The sequence below is a fragment of the Cucumis melo genome, chromosome 9 (assembly GCF_025177605.1).
Source record: "Cucumis melo cultivar AY chromosome 9, USDA_Cmelo_AY_1.0, whole genome shotgun sequence".
Classification (NCBI taxonomy): domain Eukaryota; kingdom Viridiplantae; phylum Streptophyta; class Magnoliopsida; order Cucurbitales; family Cucurbitaceae; genus Cucumis; species Cucumis melo.
Genome location: NC_066865.1, coordinates 6362581 through 6389310, shown reverse-complemented (window position 1 = coordinate 6389310; position 26730 = coordinate 6362581). Strand labels below are relative to the sequence as shown.

At 32.0% G+C, this 26730-nt stretch overlaps 1 protein-coding gene across 3 annotated transcripts; it reads right to left on the bottom strand.

Moving 5' to 3' along the window:
* Positions 1-3361: 3361 nt before the first annotated feature.
* LOC103501659 (uncharacterized) lies at positions 3362-9014 on the bottom strand. Of its 3 annotated transcripts, none has more exons than XM_017047553.2 (6): positions 8666-9014; positions 8503-8578; positions 7681-7723; positions 5774-7447; positions 4456-4609; positions 3362-4366 (listed from the first exon to the last, which is right to left on the bottom strand). In XM_017047553.2, the coding sequence occupies exons 4-6, from the start codon at positions 7367-7369 to the stop codon at positions 3720-3722; spliced, it is 2397 nt and encodes a 798-aa protein (XP_016903042.1). In that variant the 5' UTR covers positions 7370-7447; positions 7681-7723; positions 8503-8578; positions 8666-9014; the 3' UTR covers positions 3362-3719. The 3 variants fall into 3 exon arrangements, with proteins under 3 accessions (XP_016903042.1, XP_008463525.1, XP_050946350.1); XM_008465303.3 differs by having other exon boundaries at positions 8808-9014; XM_051090393.1 differs by having other exon boundaries at positions 7681-7719; positions 8503-9014.
* Positions 9015-26730: the final 17716 nt, after the last annotated feature.

Genomic DNA, 26730 nt, shown 5'->3' with positions numbered 1-26730 from the left:
TTGCATTAGTAAATTAATTTTGAGAGAACTTAATAGAATGATAAAATAAAAAATAAATGAAATATTGTTATGAAATCAAATAAACAAAATATGAACAGAGAAAAATAGAGAAGAGATAAAGTATAACTCAACTAATGTGTGTCTTATAAATACATCATACACTACTATAGAATATGGAACACTGCTTATTAGGCTATGGAAATCAATGGAGTATATGTTACGACATGTAATTTAATGAAAGGCTATTGAAATTTGGATAACATATGTAGGTTATAGATATCTACACTAACATGTATTTACAATTCCCCCTTCAAATAACCATATAATATAAAATAAATGTCTCAATTAAACCTAACTACAAAAAAAAAAAAAAAAAAAAAAAAAAACTGAATGGAAAAGAAGTCTTGGTGAAGAACAAATAATATACTAAGAGCATGTTTGGTAGAGAATCTAAAAACATAAATTTGAAAGTAAAGAAATAATTAAAAATAGAGTTATTTAGAAATTGAATTCTAATTTAATTAAAGGCAAAATAGTTGTAGTTACTCGTTAATTATTAGTTGATAATAAAATAATAATAAGTCGTTTGTGAAAATGGTTTTATGATAAATAAAAAAAACTAAAGAATTATTGTTTGTAATCGCCACGAGATTTCAAACAAACATCAGTTTAGGTGTGTTCAAATAACCCAATAACTTGAACGATCCGGATTACCTAATCCAAATTAATATTCGACGGGAAGTTATTGAAATTCAAATAACATATCTATGGATATCTATGCTAAATATATTTGTAGGTCAGGTGACCTACAATGTAAAACTCATCGATATAAATATATGGATGAAGTTTGGAAATAACTAAAAGTTAAAATGCAATGCTGAGGATCAGAATTTCTTTTTAAATAAAATGTTGAATTAAGAAAAAAATGTCAACTTATATAAGTTTGAGAGTGAATTTGGCTTTGACCAAAGTAAATTTTGCTATTATGAATCTTCACTTCACTTTAAAATAGTTATGTTTGATAAATAAATAAAAATTAATTTTAGAAAACCAAAGATAAAAATCGCTTTAAAGTGATTTTGAATGCCAATTTTGAAATCATACCGAGAGAAAATCAGTAATATATAAACCGTGATATAAATACTGACTTTTTTCCAACAAAAGACTTTTTTCTGACCAAAGTTCAAATCATGAAAACAAAGCGGTAAAATATAAATTCAATTGTACATTGTATAGAATAATTTTGAAAACGAAAATAGTCTCCAGGCCTATAATGAAAAATATAAAAAATGTCTCGTCAATCAATGATCGTTTAATTTGATTACACGATCATTTATATTTGGTACACAATTATTTAGATTTGATCGTTAGATTTGGGGTAGCCAAATCGTTTAGATTTTTTTTCAAGATTATTTATTACACGATCGTTTAGATTTCACTTTATATTTAGCTAAACGATTTTTTTCAAAAAAAAAATTATACACGATCGTTTAAATTTGACGTTTAATTTTTTTGTACACAATCGTTTAGATTTAGGTAGTTTAGATTTGGGTTGGCTACCCAAGTCGTAAAAATTGCAAAGGAAGAGAAAAGAGACGGATGAAAAGACGGGTAAACATGAAATATTTAAAAAAAATGGCCACATTCATAAACTTTTTCATTTTATTATACGGATAGTAAATATTTTACCGAGTTGTTATATTTATGAAAATTAAAAGAAATACAAAGTTAAGTTTTAAGCAAATAAATACAAACAATAATAATAATAATAATAATAATAATAATAATAATAATAATAAAAAAGACCTTTTAAGTGCAACTCTATCTCCCTCTTTCCTACAAACTATTGGAAGTGAAAATTAATATCAAACAATTTTTGCAAAGTTAGGGTGATATGATTGTGAGGTTAAAAGATTTTAGCTAATCATTCAAGACAATGGTAATTAAAAAAAACGTAATAGAAAAATAAAGGAACCTAAAAACTCTTAAAAACCTCTTTTACTCAATAATCTTGTCTCCACTGTTATTCATCTCAGTAGACAATTTACTTTATTTTCACATATTTTTTTAGACGTTTTTTCGTGATTGTTTCTCTCAAATTGTTACTCTTTGAGAATTGGAAGAAGGAAAAGGTCATCATAATCTTGGCTCCACTATCATCTATCTCTGTAGACGATAATACATTCTCTTCATTTTTCTTCCTCCTAGTTTTTCTTGATTGTTTCTCTCATATCGTAACTCTTTGAGAATTGAAAGAATGGTAAGTGGATTTTTTTCATGACTTTTTCTTAAATACTTCTTTTGTTTTATTGGGTTTTGTTGAAGTAATGTTGGACAATTATGCAAGAGAAGAAAGGTGCCTACAATCGAGGAGCATGACTATAAGTGCAAAATTGGTATTATTAAAAAAATTAAAGAGAAAGAGAGTAGATAGAAATCCTCCAACATAACCAGATGGATGAACTATTTTTCTCACAACATTTGATTTTAACATAGAATCGTATATTATGTACAGACCATAATAGAAAAATAATGGATTATTAACCGGAAATGAATATGGTTATTAATGGGGCATATTAGTAAATAGATAATCAATTAGATCTTTTTGTTATAAATAGTAAGAAGAGGAATTTCACACTAGAATTTCCAATAAGAGACTTGGGAAAGTTTAGTCTTTGTAAGGGAAACTGAGAGAGTCTAACACTCTAGAAAGGTTAGGATTACTTTGTTACTTGTTTTTTGTATTCCTAGAATATATTTCATATTTTTTTTCATATTTGGTTGTTCTTTTAACTGTTCTTCATATGTTGTTTTTGAGATAATTCTTGTTAGATGAGATCCTAATATATACTATCAAATATCTATATTGTAGTCCCTGAACTGTTAAACGATATGGATCTTGGCTCCTAACTATCAATACTTTTGTCAAAATAAGCTTTGTTAAATGATACTTAACATGACTTTTCATCTTAAGGTGAGAAGTTCAATTCCCTATCTTATACTAAATACTCTTAAACAACTAGTCAACATGACATTTAGTTTAAAAAAATAAATATGTTAATACAAAATTCAAAGTTTATAGTTTATTTAGTGCATGCATGTGTCATTTTCAATCGTAACCAACTTGATACAAAGGTTAAAATATTGAAATTAAAAAATGTAATCTAACCATTAAAATCAATGAAAAGATGTGAACGATGTTCAATATAAATTCAATTGGATTAAAAACTATGTAAAAAGATGAGGAAATTAAATATTTGATCCATAATTTTGATATATAAGCTTTACATAGAAACTCACAAACAAACTATGAATTCAGACATATTTCCACTCAAGAATATATATGATAACACAACACTACTTCTAGAAACTGACGTGAACAATGAATTGCAGCAAATTCTCTACTCAACAAAAAAGAACACAAAGGTTTATACACAAATACATATAACTCAATCTGCCACAGTTGGCATCATAGACTTCGGGTCTTTGAAGTATAAAAATAATATCAATCTGTCACACTTGACAACAATAACCTATGGTTCCCCTCATGAATAAAAGAATACACATTCTTCAAACACCAACTGGATCAAAACTGTTTCCTATACACAAATATATGACTCTCCTTTTCTTTTTTAAAAAGGAAAAGAAAAGAAAGAAACAAATCTCTACGTTTTGTATGCTAATGTTTTATCCATGACTGCTATAAATGATCATATCACTCAAAATAATTCAATGCTACCAAACTCTGCAACAAGTTCATTGACCAACAATCTCTCTAGCTCTTTACAGATAGAATCAATCTCATCTCCAAGGTCTATCCATTCAATCTCCTTTCCAAACTGCTTATCTATTAATTCCTTGTTCACTTCTCTTTCTTGGCTATCCAGCAGGATCCACAGCTCTTCCTCAATCATTTCATGGTTAACCAATGGCCGAAATCTTCTCGATACAGGCTTTGCCCATTCAGGCACACCAACAAATGACTGAAAGAGTTCTGCTAACCCAGAATTTATTCTGTCAAAGAGAAGCTTTCTTTCTGATCTCCTCCAAGAAATTTGTTCCCCAAATTTCTTCTCTAAGATCTCAAAGACTGCGGGGCTGATCACGTGATGTTCTTGATTGTACCATGAAACAGAACCCGTCTCCAGGTTTTTACAATCTAGGCTTGCCTCACTCAATACATCGACAAGGTAAGAAAAAGCTCTACTATCTTTGAACTTGAATGTGCTCATAATGTCATCAATTTTGTCTGAATTGCATATCGATCCTTCTCCACCATCATCGTCACTTGATACGAACAAGTCATGTCCTTCTGAGTTAGTTCCCGGGGAATCCAACATCAGAAGTTCAAGTTGCATCACTAAATCTACAACCAGAATGTATAGATGAGGACGGAGCAGAGTTTTTAAGAAGGCATGAACTTGAAAGTGAGAATATAGCCATAAGATAGGTCACCTCTACTATTGATGCCCGAGGATTCAGAACTGAATAATGTTTCTTCTTTAAAAAGTGGTTCGAGGACGGAAACTGGGCTAGGTTGAAAAGTCTCCTCCAAACTCACAATAGAATCTCTCTCTTTGCTAGGGTAGTGTTCAAAGGCAAGACCTTCCTGAAATTTATTTTTAGGTAAACAAATGTTAAACCACAAAAGAAGTATCGGGGTACAATAGGAAAATGCTACTACAAGAAACAGGGACATATACTCTACCAAAAGAAGATGTACTAACTACAAACATGGACAGATAAAAATCACATATCAGGAAAAAACCTAATACCTTTGAACAGAGAAATGTGAATAAGAGATGGCCAACTATTTAGAAAACTTGTTTTACAAGAGAATTTTTCATAAGTGATCTGAAATAACAGAAGGCAGGAAGAATTCAAGTCCTCTCAAGCCAAACAGGAATGCAAGATGCACTTCCAATTGGAAAAAGGTGTACATGTAGTTGATGCATGTGGACTTGGAAAGAAGTCAAATCGCCAATAAACATAGAATGAAGTAGAACACTCATTGGTATAACGTAAATAGATTTTGAAATGTTCCATTTAGTTAGAGTAGAAGAATCATAGTGCGTTGTAATGCAAAGAAAAGTCAAATACACCCAGATGACCATCTTGAAATACTTTACAGCAGCTTGAGTACACTACCTTACCATGTCTAAAGCCCAAGCAATCAGAACCAAACCAAAAATATGATCTATTTATAGCTGTCGAAAGGACTTGATCCATTAAAAAAATTGGAGATTAGTCCCTCAAATTTATACCAAGTGAAACTTTTTACACAAGAAAGTTAACTAGTTCAGTTGAATTTCCAATTCTCACTTCCTCAAGTGGGAAATTTCATCTGACACCGAAGTTATTGGTGATTAGTCTTTCTGAATGCCTCCAAAAGAAACTAAGGCACATATATCTATAGCTTATAAACTTGGCTATGCATTGATACCATCTTTGAGAGACATCCAAAAGGTTCTTTCTGGTGGAAGAAAAACAACTGAAGTATTTATTTCTCGACTTAATTCTCTATACCCACCTTCACTTGGAAGGTAGGCCTAAACCATTTAGCTTTGTCCAACTGTAGGTTGCAGAATTTAGTAAAAAAATACACTCCTACTAGACAGAAGTAAAATCAATTTACCAATTTCAGTAAGTTCAAAGTCAATTAGCCAATAAGATTATAGAATACAGAAAGCAATTAGAAGAGAGTATGCTTCTAAGTCCTAACTAATCTACTTGCTTAATATTTTGAACAACTTAATAAGGGAAGATATGGAACCTGTTGGATAGAGGTAGCTTGATTTCCTTGTTTGACGGGAATGTTTTGTGTGCAGAAAACAACTTTGCTCCTTGGTGGTAGACAGTTTGAAGAATGTTGATCACAAGGGTCTTTCTTCTCAACTGTGGTCTTCAGATCACCACCAACCATACAGCCATCGTTGTCAACATGATGGCTTGCTGAATCGGGGCAAGGAAAAATTTTCAATTTCTTAGAGCTTAATTTCAAGGTAGGTTTTGCGGCATCCTTTTTATTGGAGCTTCTATTCAATGGCTTGCATTGTAGCCAAGTACCAGGACCTTCATGCTTTAAGAACCATGTATTCCGAAGGGCCTCGTATCTGCTCCTCGTTCTAGATCTTGTGGTCACTGTGGTAGTAGAATCAAATCTCAATCTATGGAGTTTTTTACCAAGTTCATCTAGTCTCTTAACCTTCCAGCTCAAGCACAAAGGACTGCCAGAATGCAAATGTTCCATATCTGAACAAGAATGCTTCTGGAAATCATACTTGACAGGTTTGCAATTCAAATCACTAGGCAAAGTTGCATAATGAGGCACTGTCGGCATTTCATTCATTTTTCTACCTCGTATAGATGGCATCAAGCTCTCTGTCTTCCTTTGTTCTTCTATGACTTTCTCCCCGGATTCTCTGGCCTTGTATGACTCAACTGAAAAGCAGCAGGAATGCTTGGATTCTGCCGTCCAATTAGATAAACTGGCTTCGTTTCTACACATATTGTCATATATGGCTTCTGATCTTGAGGTCTTCAAAGGCAAATTAATAAACTCATGACTCATTGTTCTCCTACTTCCATCCAGAATACTTGAAACTTGAGATAGTTGCTTGATGGGCTCCAGTGACACCGTAGACCTTTCTTTTTCTTTAGTAATATTCTTTCCATTTTGAGAATTGTGACAACCTTTGCATTTATCAGTAACTAAATGTGAGCCTTTCAAAGAAGTTGGTGGAGAAGAAGAAAAACCTAGCTTATTGCTCCACTCTAAAAAAGGTCTTGAAGACTTCAAAAGACATAGATCCTCTGACAAGTGTGCCTGTCCTTGTCTCCTGTCCTTAAATTTAGTCCCTGCATCATTATTTCCTTCTGTCAAATTATAATTTGCTTTTGAAACACTTGGTCCATTTTCGGCGTGGTGGAATATAGAATTTTTTCCTCTTGAAGGTCTTGGTGAGATGTCCATAGAATCTAGAACCTCTGGTAAATCTTGAAAACCCTTTGAAGTCTGTATCACCTTACCGGTTGAAAAGTGCTTTTCATACATGATGTGTCTTGTAAGTGGTATACATGCTGCTGATAAAGTAGAATCTGCCTCCTCCCGTTCCCATAACTTGGTGCAGCGGCTAAAGTTATTTTCTACTTTGAGAGAGTTGAAAAGTTCTGTTGGCTCTTCAATTGTCATCCTAAATGGATGACATCTGGAGGGACATTTCTTCTTTGAGATTCCAATGGATGCAGCCCTTTGTAAATAATCATCTGAAAAAACTTTAGAATGTCTTGGAACAGGGTGCTGAGATTGACTCTCATCAAACCCCATCAATCCTTCAAGAACACTAGCTGTATACTCTCTAGGTTCCATCCGGAGAAACTCTACCGACAAAACTTTATGGTCGACAACCACCGACCTCAAGTAGTTTACTGAAAATAAAATTATTGTCTGCAAAAATCCATTAAGAATATTTCAGGTAAAGGAGGAAAAGAGAGAGAGAGAGAGAGAGAGAGAGAGAGAGAGAGAGAGAGAGAGAGAGAGAGAGAGAGAGAGGTTCATGTGTCTTAAGTTCAACAACCAATTGTCCCCCTTTGAGACAAAAAGCTGAATAAAGATTATTAACTATCAAAGTGAATTATATAAACGTATCAATTACAAAAGCAGAACATGGAAAAGCTTACTTTGTCTTCCCGTGATTTCTAGGTTCCTCAATCTCTCTGCTTCCTGAATACGGTAACAGTACACTTAAATAAGCTTTAGAAGTAATTAAAAGAAAATTAAAAGCAAAGGAAACAAATGTAAGTGTGTGAAAGAGAATAAATATGCAGCATAATCAAAAGAAAAAGAGAGTATTATAAGAAGTACTTCTCAAATAACTACATATCACTTTTATAGAAAACAAAAAGCCAAAATCCAGTAGCCTCCCAATCCCATGCTTACATAATTACATAGAACCTTTTTATTCATAACCGAAAACAATTCCGTTTTTCCACCAAAGCCAACAAAAAATATGTTCTAAAAGAGAAAAAAACTGATAGAAAAACCAACTAAAACCAGCAGATTCATCCAATCCCATAAATGATAAGAAATGGACCATTCGGATAAATAAATATAACACAGCAAGTAATCAACCTGTGAAGAAAACAAATCATTTCTAACACCTTATTCCTGGTCAGCAATCATTGGAGTAAAAGAAAAAATAAAATAAAAGGAAAACAAACGTAAAGTAATTCATTAATGAAGGCATCAACATGCTGTCATAATATCAGATTTATAGTTAGAATAGCAATTCCAGTACACAACTTACAAATTCCTAGCAACAACAATAAAACAAAATCATAGAAACGCCATAAAAAGCATAACCCACTTGAATAACAAAAGCAAGAAAAACAAAAAAGCAGACCCAGAAACGTAATCATTGAATTTGATTTAAATAGTAACAAAAAACGGAGAAAAGAAACCCAGAAATCAAACAAACACAAGACAAAGAAGGAAATTCAAACCTTCCTTAAAAAACCTTCGCATCAAAACGCTGATCTTAGGTTTTCCTAATAACCCACCACATAAAACTTCCATCATCTGCAACAAAACCAACAAGAAAAGAGAAAACTAAAGAACCCTCCAGATCATTCTAAAGAGCCACCACTAGATCAAGTCGAAACCCACTTCCTAAATTTGCTGATATGAACAAGAAAGCGAACAAAGCAACCAAGTGGGCAAAGCAAAACGCAATTGAATCGAAAGAATTTCAAGTCAAACTGTAATTGAAAAAGTTAGCTTATAAATTATAGTGAAAAGAGAGAGAAACCCATAAAGAGAGGTCGGTAGAGGAAATCCGGAAGATGGGTACTGGAGGATTTTGGTTGCTAAACGATACTGAAAGTTGAGAGAAAGGAAAGAGGCGCGATGGAGAAGGGAAGATGCGGGAGAAAATGATGGGATATATGATACAAACAGTGAGAAAGTTTAGGAAATTGATGTATTTTGGGTATTTTTTGATGTCTTTTTTTCTGAATTTCTGATTGTCGTATTCGGATTAAGAAAATTACGCGCCAACTTATGCATTTACGTTTGTCAGCAACTGCACAATCCTCGCTCACGGTTCATCTAAAGTTCTTTTTTCTCAAATTTATATTTGTTTGGCTTTTCTTTTTAAGAATAATAAAAAACAAAAAGCTCACTGCTTTCCTCTTAAATTTTTTTACAAAATAAATATTAATTTAATTTTAATTTTATAGTATTCTTTTTCAAATAATAAGAATAATAAGAATAAAAATGATATAATGATATAATGATATATATATATATAGTTGACCCTTTATTTTAATTATATAATGCAAGGGAATATTAGTATATACCAAATAAATAAGTACAAAAATATAAAAATAGGGATGTCGAGAATGTTTCAGGCATCTAAAATTCTCTAGATGCTCTCTATTACGGCATTATAGAATCTCAATAAATCTTTAGATGTCAGGATATCTTACAATACTACAATAAATATGGTAGTTTGGATGTCCAGAACTCCATGAAAATCTAGAAATCTCGTAAAATAAAGACCCTAAAGTTCTTTAAGGTTAAATGGTAGATTTAGTAATATAATTTAATTTTTATAATTTGATAAAAATTGTATAGATAGTTCTATATGGATTATTTACACACTATTTTATGAGATTTATATCAAAGTATAAAGAGTAATTACAAGATTACGATACTACGAAGATTTAGTTGAAATCTAAAAATAAAACTTTTTTTTAATTACGTTAAATTAAAGGCATCAAGTCATGCCAAAATGAACGAAACTTAAGTATATATAAAATGTGTTAGTTGTTGAAAAATATATCATTTAGTTACAATCTTAATATTTAGAAATAAAAAAACTAAATAGTTACAAAACGAATTCTGCACATTTATATTTGTGTTGATTTAGGTCTTGACACTTTAACGGTTTAATAACTCTAGAAGCTTTTAATTTTGTATAATATAAGGCCTTGAACTTCTGTTTTCATTTTCTAGAAAAGAAAAGTTCTAAATTTCGTTTCATAAGCTTAATATTAAAAAATAAAAACTAAATATTTGCTACATCTTAAGATTTGTATCTATTTTGTCTTTAGTCTTTTAAAATTGTTTAATAATTCTAATACACTTTTAAATTGCGTGACACTTATTTTTAAAGCTTTGAGTTTTTTATATATCTCTAGATATTTAAATTATGGATTATTTGTAATCTAAGGTTGTGTTTATCAATCTGTAATAAAAAATAATGTGATCACAATGAGATTCTATTAATCAATCGTAATAGATTTCAACTACAAACTTAATTACACAACTTTTAATCACGTTTATTTAGACATTTATAAACGTAACACGGTCATAGTTATGGTTATTTACTTTGAATTGTCAATATCATTCTCCTCTCAATATTAATTGATAACATCGGTAATAATAACTATAACGTCCCAAGTTATAGAATTTGAAATCAACAACTAAATACTCAACATTTTCAGCATCCTCCAAAACTTAGATACATCATCTTTGTTTGTCCTCAATTGCCACACAAACCAACGCCAGTATTTTCATTATACGTTTCCCTCATTCACATGTCCATACAAAAATTCTCAAAGAAAGCATGTGAACAAAGACGAAACTAATGAGTTGAGAATTTTTAGGATCGAACTATGAAAAAGAAAGGATCGATTTACAAATAGTAACTTTCAATTCCTTCCAAAATTAGATCAAAGCATTGTAATAACAATAACTACATATCACATTATTCATAACTCTCCTAATATGAGAATAACAGCATTTATAAGGGCAACATTAATAACCTACCTTAATCAAACTAGACCTACTTTTTAATTACATTTTAGACCATAACACACTAATTAATGATTTTATATTTGCTAAAATTTAGCTACAAAATTGATGGTTTTTCAGTCGACTAGGTCACATTAGGTGGCTGAGGTAGCTAACCTAATCCATATGTGTTATATGGAGTGGACATACAGAAAAAGAGTAGTGGAAATAAATAATAAAAAATGATACCTTACAATTAATATTCTGATGTGATTTGTGGCACATCACATGTTCATGCATTAGCCTTTGACCTAAACTAAGGCCCTCTCTCTCTCTCTCTCTCTCTCTCTCTCTCTCTCTCTCTCTTTGTCTTTAAATAATAATATAAATAATTTATTGTTTTAATTATTATAAATATTATTAGGGCAACACCTAAAGCCACTCTAGATTTTGTCTTATTCATTATGATGTTTATTTATTGATTCTAATTCTATAACTTTAATAACATAAATATATTAAGGTTTGATTGATTTGGTAAGAGGAAAATTAAATATTATATGACATTTTTGTGACGTTTTATTTAATAAGTTTCTTGGTTTACTTAGTTTGTGATCCATAAATTTATTGAAGCACGTAACTATTTTATATTTATATATTCATTCTCGAAGGATCTTTTTTATGTGTGATTATATTTATAGATAGATTTTGTGTATGAATTCTTGAAGACCCATAAAAAAATATTATTTAAGTTATTATAATTTTGAGTTAAATCAAATAAAAAATCGATCCACAGTGTCCAAATTGACTTATTTATGAAAATTTAATATTTAAATTACAATACAATTACGAATTAAGTTTTAATTCAATATAACTTCAAAATTATAAAATTACAAATTTTCTAATGCATGTATTAAAGGTTTCATTCAATAGATATTTATTAGTATTTATTGAAATTAAAATTAAAATTAAAATTACACATTTTAAAATATAAAGACGAACGTAGAATGAAACTGAAAAACTACAATAATCAAAAATGATATTTTAAGGTTGATGTCAATATTTTTTGTTTATAAAGACAATATTATGGATGGGATAAAATAATATTTGTGAATGGCAGGAAAAGTTATAGATTGAATAGATGGATTTTATATATAACAGTAAAGTGATTGTTAGTCGAAAGTGTAACTATATATAATATAAATTTACTAATTTATTTGATAATCTCAAGTATAAGATACTACCAATCTAATTAGCATACCCAACTAATAAATAAAAATCCCAACAAAACCAAATTTGCATAAATTAATAACTATATATATATATATATATATATATAATCCAAACCACCTAAGGAGTTATTTTGGTTCACTCAACTAATTAGTTAATAAGTATTTGAATTATTACGTTGAAGTTAATAAATTTATGTGTTTAAAATATAGATTTGTAAGATCGGATTTTTTCGATAAATATATAAAAAATAGAGAATGAGAGAAACAAACTAAGTTAATAAATTACTTAGTTTTTGGGAGGGTCAAACCATTTAAACAAACGAATGCTTGAACTAGACAAAGTATATCCATCAAAGAAATAAAAGTTTAAAACAATTAGTCGTAGATATTAAAAAGAAATGAAATTTCAAACTAAGATGAGGTTAATTTTTATAAATATAAAATATCAAAATATTTATGGCTCGCGTAACAAAATCAAAAAGTTCATGAAGTCGGTAGAAGTTTTCATAAATTTCAAATTTATCCTTGATATTACAAACAATTTGTCTCTTTTCTTTCTTTCTTCTATTTTTATTTTTATTATAGATTTCTTCAGCTTCTCCGTTCATCTTCTTTTGGGTAGATAAAATACAGATTTCTTCCAAAATTTTCTTTTTTCTATTTTTATTCATTTTCAATTTCATTTTTTTTTCTTCATCTTCTCTTTCTTTCTTACGGCTTCTCTTTCATAATATCAAGATTGTTTAAATATCACTTTAATAGGATCTAAACAATCATTTGGATTTGAAACATTTTTCCTATCGTTAAAAAAAACTACACGATCATGTATCATTTTCTACACGATCGCGTATCACGATTGTTTAGAAGAAGAATTACATGAAACATTTTTTCCATTGTTAAAGAGAACTACACGATCGTGTATCATTTCCTACACAATCGCATATCATTATCGCCTAGAAGAAGAATTACACGACGAAACATTTTTTTCATCGTTAAAAAAAAAAACTACATAATCACTTATCATGATCGTTTAAAAGAAAAATTACACTAAACATTTTTTCCATCATTAAAGAAAACTATACGATCGTATATCATGTCCTCACAATCGTGTATCATTTTCTACACAGTCGTATATCATGATCATTTAAAAGAAGAATTACACGCGAGTGTGTGACCAATGTTGATATAACTTACACGGTTGTGTATCATTTCCTGCATGATCGTGTGGTGTGTCATTTCCTATACGATCTTGTATCATGATAATTTAAAAGAAGAAGTACACACGCGTGTGTGTGGCCAAGATTAATTGGGTATGACTAAGACATTTTTTGTATTTTCTATTGTGGGTATGTGGGTTTTTTTCGTTTTCGAAATTGTTCTATACTGTGTAAATATTTTTTTGATTTATTATATTTTTGAAACACCCCCTAAGATTATTGATTTTACTCTAAACTTAGTGAAATTTAAAAGTAAACTTGACCAAAAGGATAAACGTGAAATTTCCTTTGGGTAAATCATTCCCTCGATCATTTTATTCTTTTAGGGTTGTTTGTTTGTTTCTTTTTTATTTCGATATCTTATACGTTGATAATTATGGAACAAAATCCCAAAACATTTTTAAGGAAGACATGCATCAAAAACTCTCCAAAGACCTTAGTTAAGATGTCATGATATTTTACTGCAAAACAAATATGGTAATCCAAATGCTCACTTTAGGAAAATTTAAGATGTAAGTTAAACAAATGGCGGACCCTTCAAGATTTACACATGTTTTATTTTGGTTCAAATATATTTGGAAATTTTCTATCTACTCCTCTTTCAATTCTAGGTTTAAATAAGGTCACATTTACGATCAATTTGTAATTAACATTGTTGCAATCACAATGATATGATGTGGTTCGATCCTCTGGCTCTCTCGATTGAATGACACGTTGATGTGAATAATGTATGTATCTTCAAAGAAAGTTCAGGTTGAGTCTTCTAATAGTGGAGTTTAAAATATTGAAGGAGAACTACTTTATTTATAGAGTTCTCTTATAAGATTAAGCTTTGGGCTCAAATGAACTTTAGCTCAAAATTGGACCAAAACAATTAATTTGATTTAAGAAAGATTTAGAGAAAAAACTTACTTTGACTAGGAAATTTCACAAATATTCTAAAATAATTTTTTTTCTTGATAGAATTTCGTATATTTTTAGGACAATTTTAACCTTATCATTAACATTAATTATATGGTTATTTCAAATTTAAATAGTATATATTTTCTTATTTACATTATATTGATCATTAATATCTAATTCATAACTTTTTTAATTATTATATTAATTAATGTAAAATGTTAATTATTAATGAAAAAATGTTACCTTATATAATTCATTTTCATTTATCATCAAATAGTATATCTTTTAATATGGAAATAATTTTCAAAATAGATATTGATTAATTTGGTACTAATTCTTCATCCGTCACCTTGATTAATTCGGTAGTAGCTCTTGATTAATTCTTCATCCGCCGGCTAAATCATCTTAATTCTTCATCCGCCGCCGTCAACTTCTTCAATTTTCTCACTAGTAATATCTGCAGTCATCAAATTCCGGTACATCGTCCACTTTTCGCCGAAGGTAACTTATTGAATTTGTTCACCAAATTCCGATTAATTGTCTTCCTCAACCGCCAACAACTTTCGTTCTCTTCATACTTTCGGTTAGTTCTCTTCCTCAATTTCTTATATTTTTTGGTATTCCATTACATCGTAGTTTTCCTATAACGTTTAACCTTATGTTCCAAAATACTTGTTTTAGATATATATCACTTCATATATACAATAATGCATATAATTTTACATACAATCGCCAATGAATATGAATTGTCTATTCTGTGAATAATGCATATAATTTTATATATACCTCTTCATATATGCAATAATACATATAAATTGACATACAGTAACGAATGAATGTGATATATGTGTTATGTGATTTTTTATATATATACTCTTTTATATATACAATAATACATATTAATTGACATACAATAACTGATGAATATGATATGTATGCTATCTGATTTCTTATATATATACCCCTTCTTATTTACCATAATACATATATATGGATACTTAGTAACTGAATAAGATTATATGTTTTTTCAATGATTTAGTATATATATACCCCTCCTTAATTACAACAATAAATTATTATTGACATATATTTCTAATATATTTTGTTAGGGCGACCAAACTTGTAAATTAAACTTAAGAAATTCGAGGTTGCGTTGTAAATATACCCCATTTTATTTCATATAAGACTGAAGAAATAGACTCACCGGAATGGAAGATTGCTTCGCAACACAGTGGAAGACAGTGTCGGCACTACTGGAGACGAAGAATGAAAACCCTAATGTGAGTGAAGAATGGAAGAGATGGCGAACGATTGGTAGATTTTTGAAAAAATGATGGTAGTTTTCGCCGAACAGAGTGCAAATTCCTTATACGTGCAAATAGTTTTCCCATTGTGTAATATCATGTAGCAATTTAGGCTATTTTAGTTAAAAGCCCTTGATTTAATGGTGATAACGAAAACAATTTGACATCATCGAGATTGGCCAATTTATGTTTTTTAGTTTTAATTTGGGACACATGTTATCTTTTAATTAATCCTAAATTTAATTATTTGGACTTTCATTCTTTATTTAAGAAAAAAAATGATGTGACAATTTGTGATCCATCCAAGATTTAACCAATGCAATAGTCATAAAAGAATTTATTGATGTGGTTTAAAACATAATAACTAAATAATACGTTATTGGAATTAAAACACCCTTTATCATCTTTATTTATTATTAAAAATTTCATGTCTTAAAAGATTAACCCAAACTAAAATGAAAAGAAATGCATAATTTTAAATGAAATTATTTAAAACAAAACTCGTACAAATATTAACAAATATAGTAAAATATCACAATATATCTATGATAGATTAAGATAGACTATTATTTGTATTTATCATCATACAAATAGACATAGATAACAATCTATCGTAGATATACGATAATATTTTATTATATTTTATAACTATTTTAGTCTATTTTACTGCATATGAATTAAGTAGGTTTAATTTTAATAAACAAAACAGTGATTCATATTTTAAAAAATACATGATTTTTGAAAAAGAGAAACCAACGATCTTCAAACTAATACACTAGAAAAACAACAATTCTTTTTTTTTTTTTTAAATCTACATTTATGTTATTTAATAAGATGATATCATTTAATAGGATACCAATTACTCATTCTTGATAACTAATACTAATATGGGGATATTGTTGTAGATAAAATGGATATATGATGAAAGGTTAAGGAGACGTACCCTGATAAAACAATCATGGAAGTGCAATCGGATGAGGTCGGCTGCCGCACCGGGGTTTAGAGAGATGGCTTTGTTTACAACTTTCTTAACAATAGCCTCAGCATTGGGACAAGATGAACGATAAAAACCCACTTTTAGGGTTGCAGAAGCAAAAGTGGAGAGATAGAGGAAGAAGATGATGGTGGAAAGCTTTGAAATTTTGTTTGAACTTTTGAGAAGAAGAAGAAGAAGAAGCCATTGAAGCCAAAGAGAAGAAAAGAAGAGGGTTTTAGAAATTTGAAGAGAAGGTTTGGAAGGTAATTTACTTGTATCGTAAACTGGAGAGATGGGAGAGCTTCTCTCTCTAAGCTTTATGTTTCCCAAGTTTTAGAGAAATCTCAACAGCTGCCATGGCAAACCTTTGTGCTTCCCTTGAAGGAAATTTATTTGTTCACCAACTAAAATTACTCCTGCTGATCCTCCCAACAACCAAGAAAGATTTTGACAAACTTCGGCTATTAAGGTACTCCCAACAACTTTCTCACTCACAAATTTTCCTTCTTGTTTCTTTCTTCCATTTTCAGAATGACTACACTTCGTCACCTCCCTCGATCCTGCACCATCGAAAAAAAGGATTTCGTCCTTTCCTTGGACAATCGGTCAAGAGAAATTAAGCTGCTTATTACAGAGGTGGGGCCATACAAATCCTTCTCTATTGCTGTCACTTTGGAATCCTTGGAATGACTTAAGTCCACTTTCAAAACTTTATTGGATACGCCACGAACGACAAGATTTTTCTTGGAAAAGCGATTTGAAAAATATTGCCTGTGGGTCCAAAAGACATACAACAGGAAAGGGTACATTGCTGAGATTTACAGAGTAGACGACAGAGAAAGAAGATGCTGCATTCTTGTTCCTGAAGGGACAGAAAAATCGAGTTGGACTCACTTTGTTAATCTACTACATGACAAAAAAGAAGGTCCCGCAAAAGTCAAATATTCTACACTGATGGTTGACAAAAGGAACAAATACATTTACTCCAGCTCTAATTCTAATTCTGATAACAAGAGAAGATCATACGCGGAAGTTGTTATCAAAGGAAGCTCTTCTGATGATGATATTATCAACTTGTCCATAAATGCAAATACGGGGAAAAAAAAGGTAGGGAAAGGATTTGCTGAAATTGTCCTTGATTGGAACAAGATCGTCGTCTTAACGAGAAGATACTTTCATGATGATTGGGAGAAAATTGTTGAGAAGCTAAAAGATCAACTTGACCATCCTATAAGCTATAAACCTTTTCATGCTGATAAAGCACTGATTTTCTTCAAAGATAAAGAGCAAGCAAATCTGATCTGCAAAAACAAGGGATGGACTACGGTGGGGTGGTTCTATGTGAAATTTGAAGAATGGAACCAAAAAGCACATGCATCGTCGAAAGTTGTGCCAAGCTATGGAGGTTGGATAAAAGTTCGTGGAATCCCATTGCACGCTTGGAACTTAGAAAGTTTCATTCAAATTGGTGATGCCTGTGGAGGATACATTGATGTGGTGCGTGAAACCAGAGAGCTCACAAACCTCATTGAAGCTTTTATCAGAATAAAAGACAACTAGTCGGATTTTATTCCGACGTTCATCAAGTTGTTTGATAAAAAAGGGCAAAATTTCATAGTCCAAGTCATTGCTCAAGCAGAAGGAAAATGACACCTTGAAAGAAACCCAAGTATCCATGGTTCTTTTACTAGAGAAGCGGCGAAAAACTTTGATGAATTCAATTTTAATTGCGAGTCTTATTATTTTGAAGACAATCTAGCTATCTCGCCGGAAAATATCTTGCCGGACATGAACAGAAAGGAAGAACACAAACAGAAAAAACAAAGAAATGATTTGATTCCAGAAATGAATAAAAAAATAGGCGCAATAATGGAAAATTTAAATTATGATGACGACAGTGACTCAAGTGAGAAAAGAAAGATGGAGATAGAAAGAGAAGACTTGACAGTGACAAAAAATAAGGGAGGGAAAATATTTTATAGAGGTGAAAATTCAAAATCAACAGGCCAAAACAAGGAAAAAGAAAGGTTTTCTTTGACTCCCTCAAGAGCAAGACTTACTTCTATGATCCTAAAAGTGCCCCACAGGCACCCATAAGGATAAAAAGCCGAGTGGAAAGCCCAAAGAAAAAACTCTTGAAGAATTTCGAAAAAGGAAATCAAAGAAAAGGCAAACATATCTATAGAAAAAAAAAAGCCCACCTCCATAGGCCGATATGCCTAAGGAGAATAAAATAAAGTACAGTGGGCTTAAAATCCAATCCAACCAAGATAAAAACAGGCCCCAAGCCATCAATCTCACAGTGGACCTGGGGCCTCCGTCCCCTATGTCGGATGAGTTTCTTTTAGTCTAGACCAGTTCTCCATCACTTAATCTCCAACACATTCAGACATTATCAAAGATAGCCTTGGGCAGATGCTAAACTCAGAAAATGAAGAAAAAATTGAAGAAGAAGTTGGAGAAGAAGCAAGTGAAGATTGTAAATTCAAAGACCAACGGGTGGATTGGCTAAAAAAAAAAAATCTCAAACTTGCTCTAGTTGACTGTGATTTTAATTTGAATGTTGTTTCCAATGTTTACAAGGGTAGCTCCTCTGCAGGTGTTACCGAAAAGGGGCAAGTTAGTTATATATGAAAATTGTAAGCTGGAACACTAGAGGGTTTATGCTCTCCCTCCAAAAGGGTTCAAATAAAAAATCTTATTTCCTGTTACCATCCTGACTTTGTGATTTTGGTTGAAATAACTAAATTAAATGGTGTCACAAAAAATATTGTAAAATCTTTATGGAGCTCGATCAATATTAAATGGCGTTCCTTAAATGCTGTTGGAAATTTGGGGGGCATTCTGACAATGTGGGATGATCTCAGGTTCAATGTGACAAATTTCATAGAAGTCTTCTCCATCTCCATCAAAATTAACGTGCCAAATGGGCTTCCAAATTCTGCTTGGTGGCTCTCGGCTATTTATGGGCCTGCTAAACGTAGAAACATAAACAATTTTTGGTTTGAACTCACAGACCTCAATTCAATGTGCTCTCCAAACTGGCATTTAGCTGGTGACTTCAATATAGTTAGATACTCAGCTAAGACTTCGACCCAAAATTCGAGCACTTACAGTATGAGAAAATTTAATACCTTCATCACAGCCAGCAGCCTTATTGACCCTCCTCTCACAAATTCCAAATATACTTGGTCCAATCTCAGAGTTCAGCCAGTGTCTTTTAGAATTGACAGATTTCTATACACTACGGGTTGGGAAAATTTGTTCTCCTTACACTATTCCAAAGCTCTATCTAGAATAACTTCGGACCACTTTCCGCTTCTCCTTGAGTCTTCAAATATTAGTTGGGGACCTCCTCCTTTCAGATTTATAAACCAACACTTAAAGGAAAATTGGTTTAAACACAACATTGGCACTTGGTGGAAAAATTTGAGACAGATCGGTCATCCGAGATTCTCTTTCATGCAGAAGCTTAAAAATTTATCCTTCACCATGAAGGCTGAGTACAAAAAAAAAAAAAAAAATCAATGAAGAAGATAAAAGAGCTTGGATCAAAGAAATTGACGAAATTGATAAACTTAAAGCAGAAAGCCAAATTTCTGAAGCTCAAAGCAGGCGTAGAACTTCCTTAAAAGCTGAGATCAACCAATACGACTACAGAGAAGCTCAAATTTGGTCCCAAAAATGTAAGAGCTTTGGACCTTAGAAGGAGATGAAAACTCATCCTTTTTTCACAGAATTTGCTCTGCAACACAAAGAAGGAGCTTCATTTCAAATATTATATCTAACAGTGGAGATCCATGTTCTACCAATAAGGATATAGAAAAAACTCTCCTGGATCATTTTGAAGATATTTACAACGACAACAACACTGATTCTCCCTGGCTCATTGACAACCTTCATTGGTCTCCTATAACCTCTAATCATATAGAAAATCTATGCTCTATGTTCTCTGAAGAGGAAATTCACTCTACCCTTACTTCTTTCACAAATAATAAAAGTCCGGAGCCAGATGGTTTTACTATGGAGTTCTACAAAGCAACTTGGCATCTCATAAAAGGCGATATTTGTAATATCTTCAAAGACTTCCATGACAACTGTATCATTAACGAAGCTGTCAATGTTACAAACATTGCTCTGATTGCTAAGAAAGATAAATGCTCGGCGGCAGCGGATTATAGGCCTATAAGCTTAACAACCTCCCTCTACAAGCTTATTGCTAAAGTCATAGCAGAAAGGCTAAAAGAAACTCTTCCTTATACAGTTTCGAAAAACCAAATGGCTTTTATAAAAGGGTAGAGAAATTACGGATGCCATTCTGATCGCTAACGAAGCTATCGATTATTGGAGAGTCAAGAAAGTCAAGGGGTTTGTTATCAAGCTAGATCTAGAAAAGGCTTTCGACAAAATTAATTGGAGCTTCATTGACTATATGCTCCTGAAAAAGGGCTATCCCATTAAATGGAGAAGATGGATAAAAGCTTGCATTAGCAGTGTCCAATACTCCATCATTATCAATGGCAGGCTAAGAGGCAAAATCCAACCTTCCCGTGGCATCTGACAAGATCTAATTTCTCCCTTTATTTTTGTCCTTGCTATGGACTACCTTAGCAGGCTGCTTGATTCTTTGGGCGATAAAATTAAAGGAGTCAGGATGAACAACAATCTCAACCTCACTCACCTCCTTTTTGCAGATGACATCCTTCTCTTTGCAGAAGACAATGAAGACTCCCTCAACAACCTCAAATACGTCATTCAACTCTTTCAACTGGCTTTGGGCCTAAATGTAAATTTAAATAAATCTACCATCTCGTCCATAAATGTTGATGTTGCCAGAACAAACCAAGTTGCTTCGTCTTGGGGTGTTTCGACACAATTTTTTCCCACTAGCTACCTGGGAGTGCCTCTCGATGGAAAGCCCATCTCAAAATGCTTCTGGGATAATATTAAAGAAAAAGTCAGCAAAAAACTATCCAGCTGGAAGTACTCGTTGCTCTCCAAAGGTGAAAAAATTACTTTAATAAATTCCACTCTTTCTAGCCTTCCTACATACCAGCTTTCGGTTTTCAAAGCTTCTGCTTCCATTTACAAAAGTATTGAAAAAACCTGGAGAAACTTCCTCTAGAATAGTTCAAACGAAACCTAAAAGTTGCACCTGGTTAGATGGTCGATGGTCACCTCTCCAAAATTGAAAGGGGGCCTTGGTATCAATCGCATTAAAGATACCAACTTCGCGCTCTTAAATAAATGGTTATGGAGATTCATTCATGAAGATTACCCTCTTTGGAAGAGATTTATAGCAGTCAAATATGGGAGCTCAGTTCAGGGAGATATTCCATACAAAAGCAATTACAGTAGCAGCAGATCCCCTTGGCACTCTATGATTCAAGGCCTGGACTGGTTTCAATCCCAGGTTATCTGGAAAATTAAAAATGGCAACAACTTTTCCTTTTGGCACAGTCATTGGCACACAAACAGCCCTCTATCTGTGCACTATCCAAGATTATTTGCTTTATCTACGAAACAAAATAGCTCCATTAGTGACATGTGGAACTCTAAAGAGCTTGATTGGGATTTCAGCCTAGGCAGGCCTATGAGGGATTGGGAAGTTACTGTTGGGTTTTATGTCCTAAACTCGTAGATAGTAAATATAATCAATTGACTGCCATTAATAAAGTGTTTTATTATTATAAGTGTTATTGATTATATTATTAGTTTTGTCTTAATAACCTAAATCCAATAAACTAACATCCTAAACTGTTTGATGAGTCTTGAACAGTATGTAGAGACATACGGGGATCAATGTTCAAGATCAGCTTAAAGGGTCTATAGTATAGGGTTAAGGTTGGGTACCTTATCCTGTTAACACTATGGATACGACTCACTTTGTATTTGATACAAACACATTGATCCAATGTGTTCATGTATGCGACATGCGAGTGAGGGTATCCTATACAATGAGTTTTCATAAGACTGGACCACGAAATAGTAATCACTAGATGTAACTCCGTTAACTAGTTGGATTTCTATTTCATTATGATGACCAAGGTGACTTAGTCTTAATCCTGAGTGTATTATGAACTTCTGTTTGTGAGAGACTGTCCTTTGATTTGTACGGATGAGAGTGGCCAAATTGCCGACTCAATATCCTTATCATTTTGGGGACAAGACCCAGTGGGGACCTGGGAACATAATCACACAATATGGAATTCACTCCTTCCTACCTTTAGGGCAAGTAGATAAGTGTTCCCTTAAATGGTGTCTCCGGGACTTGAACAAAGGGCCTACCCTCTCTATGGCACGGGAGGGGTTTCTGTTTAGTGGTTGGACCATAAACAGGTTGTTCATTAGAGGAGCATTGGTATTTAAGGACTGAGGTAGCCTAGGGGTAAAATGATAATTTGACCCAACTGGTGTTACGAACACTTGTGAAGGACTAACTTACTGGTGTTACGAACACTTGTGAAGGACTAACTTACTGGTATTGGTCTATATCCGTGGACACAAAAATATATCTACAGTGAGAAGAGTTCAGCTGTGAGTCTTTAGTGGAGTGTACACACAGTTAACGAATATTGATTAATGTAGTTAATGAGTTTAGCTAATTAATCTCATATCGTTGTAGCTTCTGATCTGTAGGTCCACTAGGTCCCCTTCCTAGCTCATAAAAGAGTAATGAGATTTATTTATATTGGTTGTAATTTTAAATGTTCAAATTTACTTTGGGAATTGATATAATGTATATTGATACATTATAATATAAAGTGTATATTTTAATTAGATTTTATTATATAAATTTAATTTTGGATATGATTTAAAATTAAATTACGAGAGAATCAAATATTTGAATAAGTTCAAATATTAGTTTAATTTGAATTAGATTCATATTAAAACTATAAGTTAAAATTTAACGTGTATATGATACATATTAAAACTATAGGTTATGAGAGAAATTTATATTTGAATATGATTCAAATTATGGATTAAATTAAATATAAGATATTTAATTTAGAAATTAATTGATTGGAGAATTAATTAATAGTTTAGTTTAATTTGATTTAATTAAATTAATTAAATTAAAACTATAGGTTATGCGAGAGATATTCATTTAAATCAATTTAAATGAAAATATTAATTAAATATGATTTAATTAATTATTAAATTAATTAATTAATTAATTAATTAATTAGTTTAATATATATTAATTTAATAATAATTATTAAGTTAATAGGGAACGTGGGTGGTTTCCCACGTTCTCGTTTATTATCTCCAACTTCCCACTTCTTCTGTCTGAAGAAGTGGGAATACTTTGCGTAACAATCAAAGGGGTGAGTTCTGCGAAGAAGAAGAAGCTCTCTGAACAAAAAATTCTCTCTAAGAAAAATTTCCTTATTCCAATTTTGGTTTCCACAAACCATCTCAATTAGAGAATAGGAAGGTTTTCAAGTGGTGGTGCCCTAAAATTTGGTGATTGGTAGATTCAGAGTCGTCAACGAGCGTAAGTTTTTCTTATCTGTATTTTTCTTCAAAGCATTATTAACTATCAAAATTGTTTTTCTAATTTTTGCCAATGTATTGGTATTTTTAAGGTTCCAATTAAAATTGAGTTTCTGTAATTCTTACACTGTAAAGGGTTTTCATCCCTTCAGTTACTTTGTGGACAGAGCTTAAAGACTCAATAAATGCTCAAATTGATGCTGGTGGTAGCGACACTCCAATTTGGAAACTTAATGCCGATGGTTTATTTTTGATTGCTTCGGTTAAAAAAGCAATCCACCTAATTGACCCCAGAGTTATTCCATTTCCAAACCATCATATTTTTATTAATCTTTAGAAGTCCAGCCGGCCCAAAAAGTGCAAATTCTTTATATGGTCCCTACTATATGACAACATAAACACAGCAGATCAACTTGTTAAAAGGATCCCAAATCTTTGTTCAAGGCCAAACTGGTGTGTCCTTTGCAGAAATAGTGAAGAAGACAGAAACCATCTTTTCATCTCTTGTTTCTTTGCAAAAATCATTTGGAACCAATTTGCCTCCCTCTTTAAAAGAAGTATTGCTCTCCACAACCCCAAGGAAATCTATCTTCATATTTGCGGTTGGAAACAAAAGAGAAAAAAAAAACATCATTCTCTTCAACACCATTGCATCTGCTCTTTGGAACATTTGGCTGGAAAGAAATGAGAGAATCTTTAATGGCAACGAAAAGACTGCAACAGAAATCTGGGAAAATATAAAAGCAATATCTAGGCTTTGGTCTAGTAGATCAAATCTGTTTTCCAGTTATCAAGCTTCCTCCATAGCTCTGAACTTACATGCTTTTGTCTAGCTACTTTGCTTGTCTTTTATTTTGGTTTGGGGCTTATCTCTAGCCCTCTTCTTTAGTGTTTGCTTTGTTTCGCTTTGCATTTTCTTCCTGCTTCTCTGTATTGTTCTTGTCGATTATTTAATGAAGCGGGGGTGATGATATATATATATATATATATATATATATATATATATATATATATATATATGATGAAAGGTTAAGAAAAAAAATGGTGTGGATCCTAAGTAATAATCAAATGCAATATAATTATTAACTCTCTCTCCCGTATTACTTTTGTTGATTACATATTTTTTTAATTAGCTCACATTTCATTATAGTTACATAACACTGGTAAATAACAATAAACTTAATCATGAGACTCATTTTCTATATTATCATTGATATGCAGGAACCAACACGTAGGACCAAACAATGAACAATATACAACAATAAATAGTGTAAAACAAAAGGCATATATACTTGAAATTGTGCACATAATTCTTTTTATAACATATACGTATCCAATAGGAATACACTTAGATATTTGGGCGATTCATGATTTGAAGTATCTAATTTTTCATTTCATCGAAAGTAGATAGGCTGAAGTAGTTTTTTTTTTAAAAAAAATTTTAAGAGAGAGTTGCAACCATCATTTATCCCATCAACATATTTTATTTAAAATCCCACCGTAAGAAACAATTGTACAGATGACCAATTTTAAATGGCAAATGACCTAGTTTTTTTTTTTTTTTTAAATGTAAATGCCCCTTTGGTGATGTCATGACTATATGAAGTTACGATAGTGTTCTTTTCTTCTCTCTCGCAGTCTTTTTTCCTCTATTTTTTCCTTCCTCTATGTATTTTTCTCCGACACGACGAGTCCACGTGAGCAGCTCCGGTGAAGAGAGTGGTGAAGAGTGAGAAAGAGAGGGAGAGAGCAAGTGACATCGTGAGATAAAGACCGTGAGCAATTTTGGGAGAATGAGAGCATTGAGAGCGAGACGAATGATAGTGAAACTTGGGTGAGAACAACATCGATTTTCAAGCGAAAGTGACAACGATTTGAGTGAGTGAGCAAGAGCACAACATCGATTTTGTGTGCAAGATGAGCTTGAGCAAGATTATTTTTCCATGTGTACGCAAGTGTATTTTGATAATTTCACCCAGATTTGACGTAAGCAAAGAGTCATTTGACATTGTTTTTTGTCAAAAAAAATGGATCATTTGACATTTTCTCCCCAATTTTTTGATCATTCATCTGACAGAGTCCCAACATAAACCTAGTAGCTCAAAGCCTCAAAATAAAAACTAAAAAGAAGGAAAAACAAACATACAAACCAACAGCTTAATTTTTTTTTTTTTTTTTTTATTGTGTACTAATTTTACAGATATGGCATATCATCCAAAATCATTCCCCCCAGTGTTATCATATTTCCTACGCCAATCCAAACAACCCACCAATAAAGCACTAATTACCATCTCAAAAGTTTAACATCCAATTCTTGACTTGCATATTATTGAACTAAACAAACGAAATCATATAAAGTAATCTAGAGCCTTAGAACAATCATCTACTCATCTTGCAAGTGTATATGAATTTCAGACAAAGCTATAAGATATTAAATTTTAGATAGGTATAGCACTATCGATCAAACTCAAAGTCAATTATATAAGAATCACAAACAGAAGTACATGGCCCATATGGCAGAATCCTGAGGTGTGGGGTTCTAAAGAGTATCAAGGTAGACATGGGCTTGTCCCACATAAGCCCAAGAGTATTGTTTTCCTTTTCCAGCAGGTATATTCACCGCAAGTATCACGTTCTCCAGTGGAAAAAACTAGAGAAGGGGCAGGGTATCTACTATCTATTGATTAATGGACCCGTGACTGAAAGAGAGCCATATAATATCGCCTTCACTCACCCAGAAAAAAGTTCACGATTTGAAACAAGAATAGACCAAGTAGTCCCCCACATGAATATTTGCTTCATTTATTGT